The sequence below is a fragment of the Salvia splendens genome, chromosome 15 (assembly GCF_004379255.2).
Source record: "Salvia splendens isolate huo1 chromosome 15, SspV2, whole genome shotgun sequence".
NCBI classification, from domain to species: Eukaryota; Viridiplantae; Streptophyta; class Magnoliopsida; order Lamiales; family Lamiaceae; genus Salvia; species Salvia splendens.
This window is the reverse complement of record NC_056046.1, coordinates 30,604,294-30,608,526: the sequence shown is the minus strand read 5'-3', so window position 1 is coordinate 30,608,526 and position 4,233 is coordinate 30,604,294. Positions and strand designations below refer to the sequence as shown.

General features: G+C 41.2%; 1 protein-coding gene across 1 annotated transcript; it reads right to left on the bottom strand.

Annotated features, from left to right (window-relative positions):
* Positions 1-2,295: 2,295 nt before the first annotated feature.
* On the bottom strand, positions 2,296-3,972 carry LOC121767008 ((+)-pulegone reductase-like). The gene is made up of 4 exons (XM_042163226.1): positions 3,706-3,972; positions 3,129-3,306; positions 2,676-2,841; positions 2,296-2,541 (listed from the first exon to the last, which is right to left on the bottom strand). Exons 1-4 carry the CDS (start codon positions 3,970-3,972, stop codon positions 2,529-2,531), a joined length of 624 nt encoding a protein of 207 aa, XP_042019160.1. The 3' UTR covers positions 2,296-2,528.
* Between the last annotated feature and the right edge of the window lie 261 nt (positions 3,973-4,233).

Here is a 4,233-nt window from a genome sequence, read left to right as displayed (position 1 = left end):
GGGGTCTACTTGAATTCCATTAGCCGTCACGATGTGGCCAAGAAAGTTCACTCGAGTCAACCAAAACTCACACTTACTGAACTTGCCATAAAGCTTCTCTTTTCGTAACGTCTCCAACAAGGTTTCCAGGTGCCATCCATGCTCTTCCTCGTTCTTCGAGTATACCAACACATCATCAATGAAGACTAAAACAAACTTGTCGAGATACTCGTGGAAAACTTCGAGTATACCAACACATCATCAATCAAGTCCATAAAGACTGTCGGGGCGTTAGTAAGTCCAAATGGCATCACGACGAACTCATAATGGCCATAACGAGTGCGAAAACAGTCTTAGGCACATCCTCTAATCGGACCTTTAGTTGATGATACCCCGACCTCAAACCCATTTTTGAAAATACGTCCGCTCCTCGAAGTTGGTCAAATAAGTCGTCGATTCTTGGCAGTAGGTACTTATTCTTCAATGTCAACTTGTTGAGTTCGCGATAGTCAATGCACATCCTCATCGTTCCATCCTTCTTCTTTACGAACAGAACAGGCGCTCCCCACGGTGATACACTAGGCCGAATAAATCCCAAGTCTAGCAGTTCTTGCAACTGAATCTTCAATTCAGCCAACTCTTTAGGGGCCATTTGGTATGGTGCCTTTGATACTGGCGCAGATCCGGGTTCCAAGTCAATTGTAAACTCCACTTGTCTGTCGGGCGGCGGTCCAGGTAAGTTTTCAGGTAACACATCGGGAAAGTCTCGCACTACTACCTCGTCTTCCACTTTCAATTCCTTCTTTTCTTCTCCGTTTAAGTACACAAGATACGCCGAACGCCCTTTTCTTATCATCGTGGTTGCTTGTAAAGCAGAGATTATGGAGGTTCGCCGGTTCAAGGAAATCCCATGCAAGATGGTCGGCTCGTCGCCAGGAGCTCGAAAAGAAATCTGCCTCTCCTTACAGTGAATCGTTATGTGGTTCTCGGTCAGCCAATCCATTCCCAAAATTATGTCTACGTTCTCCAAAGGCATAACCTGCAAAAGTCGAGCTACTACTCCTAATTCTCCTAACACAAACTCTACGTTCGAGCAAGTTCGTGCAATATCAATCAGACCTCTAACAGGTGAAGACACGTTCAAAATCGGTTCAAGCTTAACAGTAGGAAGTTCTAGGGCATTCACACATGACATTGATATAAAAGAGTGCGAAGCACCCGTATCAAACAGCACAATAATAGGGAGTTTTTGGATCTTTCCCATACCTGCCAAGTTATCTTTGCCCTTATTGGCATGTTGCTCCTGCGTTGGATTCCCTTTCAGTGCATACGCCCTTGCTGGTTGTGGGGCGACTTGCCGGATCGGTTGTGGTTGCTACGGTGGTCTCTGTCCCTGCCCGTTCCTCGTTCCACCCTTGTTGTTGTTTGGGCACTCTCGGGACATGTGCCATTCCCACCACAAGCAAAGCATCGGGTACCTCAGACTCTACACTCCCCAACGTGGAACTTGGAGCACCGATTGCAGTAAGGTGTCCTTGGCTGATTTCCTCTTTGTTGTGGCACAACCTGTCGGCCAAAATTCTGAGGCTGGCGGAAAGTAGGATGGTGTCTATTGTTGTCATACTGGGCTCGGTTTCCTTCCCACTTCCTCTTGTCCCGATAATTTTGTTGTTGTGTGGGTGGTGTAGGATTTGTCACTCTCTCATTCTTAGGAAGTGCCTCTTCTACGTCCAAGGCGCAACTCAAAAGCTAGGCGTAAGGAACTCCTTGTCAGCTAGCCACGACCACTCTTATCTCAGTCCTAAGGCCAGAGCGAAACTTCGCGGCCATCTTCTCATTCGTGTCCACCAACTCAGGTGCATAACGAGTCATCTCGCAAAGTGCGCGGTCATATTCCGAGACTGTAGAGATTCTTCACCAAAACGGTGCCATCGCAACCGCTGGGAATTTTGATCTGAATTTTGGAAGTTCTCAGCGACATATCGGATTCTTTCACAGATGTTTTGACATAGTTGCTGAGTATCACTTGCTTGTTGCTAATTTCCTCACCCATTTTACCGTTAATTCTGGTGGAATTCTGGTGTTCAGCTTCATTGTTTTATATCTGAAAATCCCTAGAAAAGCTCTTGGCTAATGGAGTAGAAGTTCTGGGTTGTGTGTAGTAGCGGCGCCTCTGCTAGGTGAGAATCATAGGGAGCTCTAATATTCTATGGAGGGACATCTCTTTTTTATATTATTTTAGATCCGTGAACTTTAAAAATATAATATGAGGTCTGTGTAGTAGCGGCGCCTCTGCTTGGTGGTTTTCTCAGCTGATTTACCAAACTTCGAGGTTTTTTGCTAGTTTTTATGAAATTTGTGTTGAATACAAAAGGATTCTTTTGTTATATAAGAACATAAATATGTGTATTGTGTGTTAAATTACTAACTATTCTTCAATGTTAAATAAGTATACACATTTTTATAGCAATGATAGAACCTCTTCAACGCTGCATTATAGTCTTGCTCTTCTTTGTAGTTGAATGCTTCGTCAAACCCGAATTTGTTCTTCAAGAGATCGACCTTCATCAATGCAAAAGCCGACTTGTTCATCAAATGTGAAACATAAACTTGCCACAGAAGAAAAATATCACATAAATCGACAACCAATCTAGCCAACAATCTAATAAGATTTCGATAAGCCATTAGATTCTGACCTTTTCTTTGCTCCCCCACTCCCAACAACGTAACACCCTGCGATCTTTGCAAACTGACCAACGAGCTGACCAACAGCTCCGGATGCAGCAGAGACATACACAGTTTCCCCCTTTTTGGGAGAGCAAAACTTGAAAAAACCAACATAAGTTGTCATGCCAGGCATGCCTAAAATGATAACGCTAAACACGTTGATTTTCAGTCTCAAGTTAGTACATCTCCTACTGTTGTTTTTCAGAAACTATCAAGATAAACGCTACAAATCCAGCATTTCCCAATCTATTAATTCAAGCATATATAGTTCATCAACAACTCGTTTTCGTTAACAGTTTAACTGCATACATAATTCTGCAGAATCACAAACAACTAGTTCTAGATCAGACAAATAGCACTAGGAAGCAGGAATCAAGCGTGAAATTTGAAGTCGATAATCACAAGGGGCTCGAGAAACTCACCAAGAATCCATATATAATAAGAGAGGGGCAAATCTTTATCTTGAACCTTAAACAATTGGTCTGGATCTTTAATAAGGCTATACTCCTCCCAGCCAGTAAACCCCCAAACTAGCTTGCCCGTCTTGAAATTTGGATGAGACGAATCCTGTACTTTCGACACTCCAAATCCATAAATAGGCTGTCACCAGAAAAAGGTCAACAAACACAAAAAAGATGCAACCAACATTGCATCAATGGAAAGATAACATTTTTTATTTCTTTCCCCAAAATCTCAAACTATTCATCAAACAAGACCTCTGCAGAAACATCAAAAAGACATAACAAAATTTTATCAATAGAAAGATACAGTTTATATTTTTCTCCCCGAAATCTCAAACTATTCATCAAACGAAAAAAATACTACTGTTATATTCCAATGAGATCATCTACACAATATTGTATTATAAGTCTATTTTTTTAATAAAATAAAAAATTAAGGGCCCCAATTTAAATCAAGACATGTATAACAAATTCTATTCCAACCAGAAGAAAAATTAATTTCAACAAGAAAAATTTCACTTAAAAAAACTAAACTTACAGAATCCAGCGTGAAAGAAGGTAATTCGAGCTCCTGATTCTTCATGAGGGCAAGAATAAAAGGATCGATGGATAAGTAGAGATTCTTCACCAAAACGGCGCCTTCGCAACCGCTGGGAATTTTGAGCTGAATTTTGGAAGTTCTCAGCGACATATCGGATTCTTTCAAAGATGTTTTGACATAGTTGCTGAGTATCACTTGCTTGTTGCTAATTTCCTCACCCATTTTGCCAGTTGATTCTGGTGGAATTCTGGTGTTCAGCTTCATTGTTTTATATCTGAAAATCCCTAGAAAAGCTCTTGGCTAATGGAGTAGAAGTTTTGGGTTGTGTGTAGTAGCGGCGCCTCTGCTAGGTGAGAATCATAGGGAGCTCTAATTTTCTATGGAGGGACTTCTTTTTTTTATATTATTTTAGATCCGTGAACTTTAAAAATATAACTTGAGGTCCGTCAACCGTGAGTTAATATCAATCGAAGTACTTTTTTACTATTTTCAAGTTTTTTGGATGAAAATACCCTCAATCATATT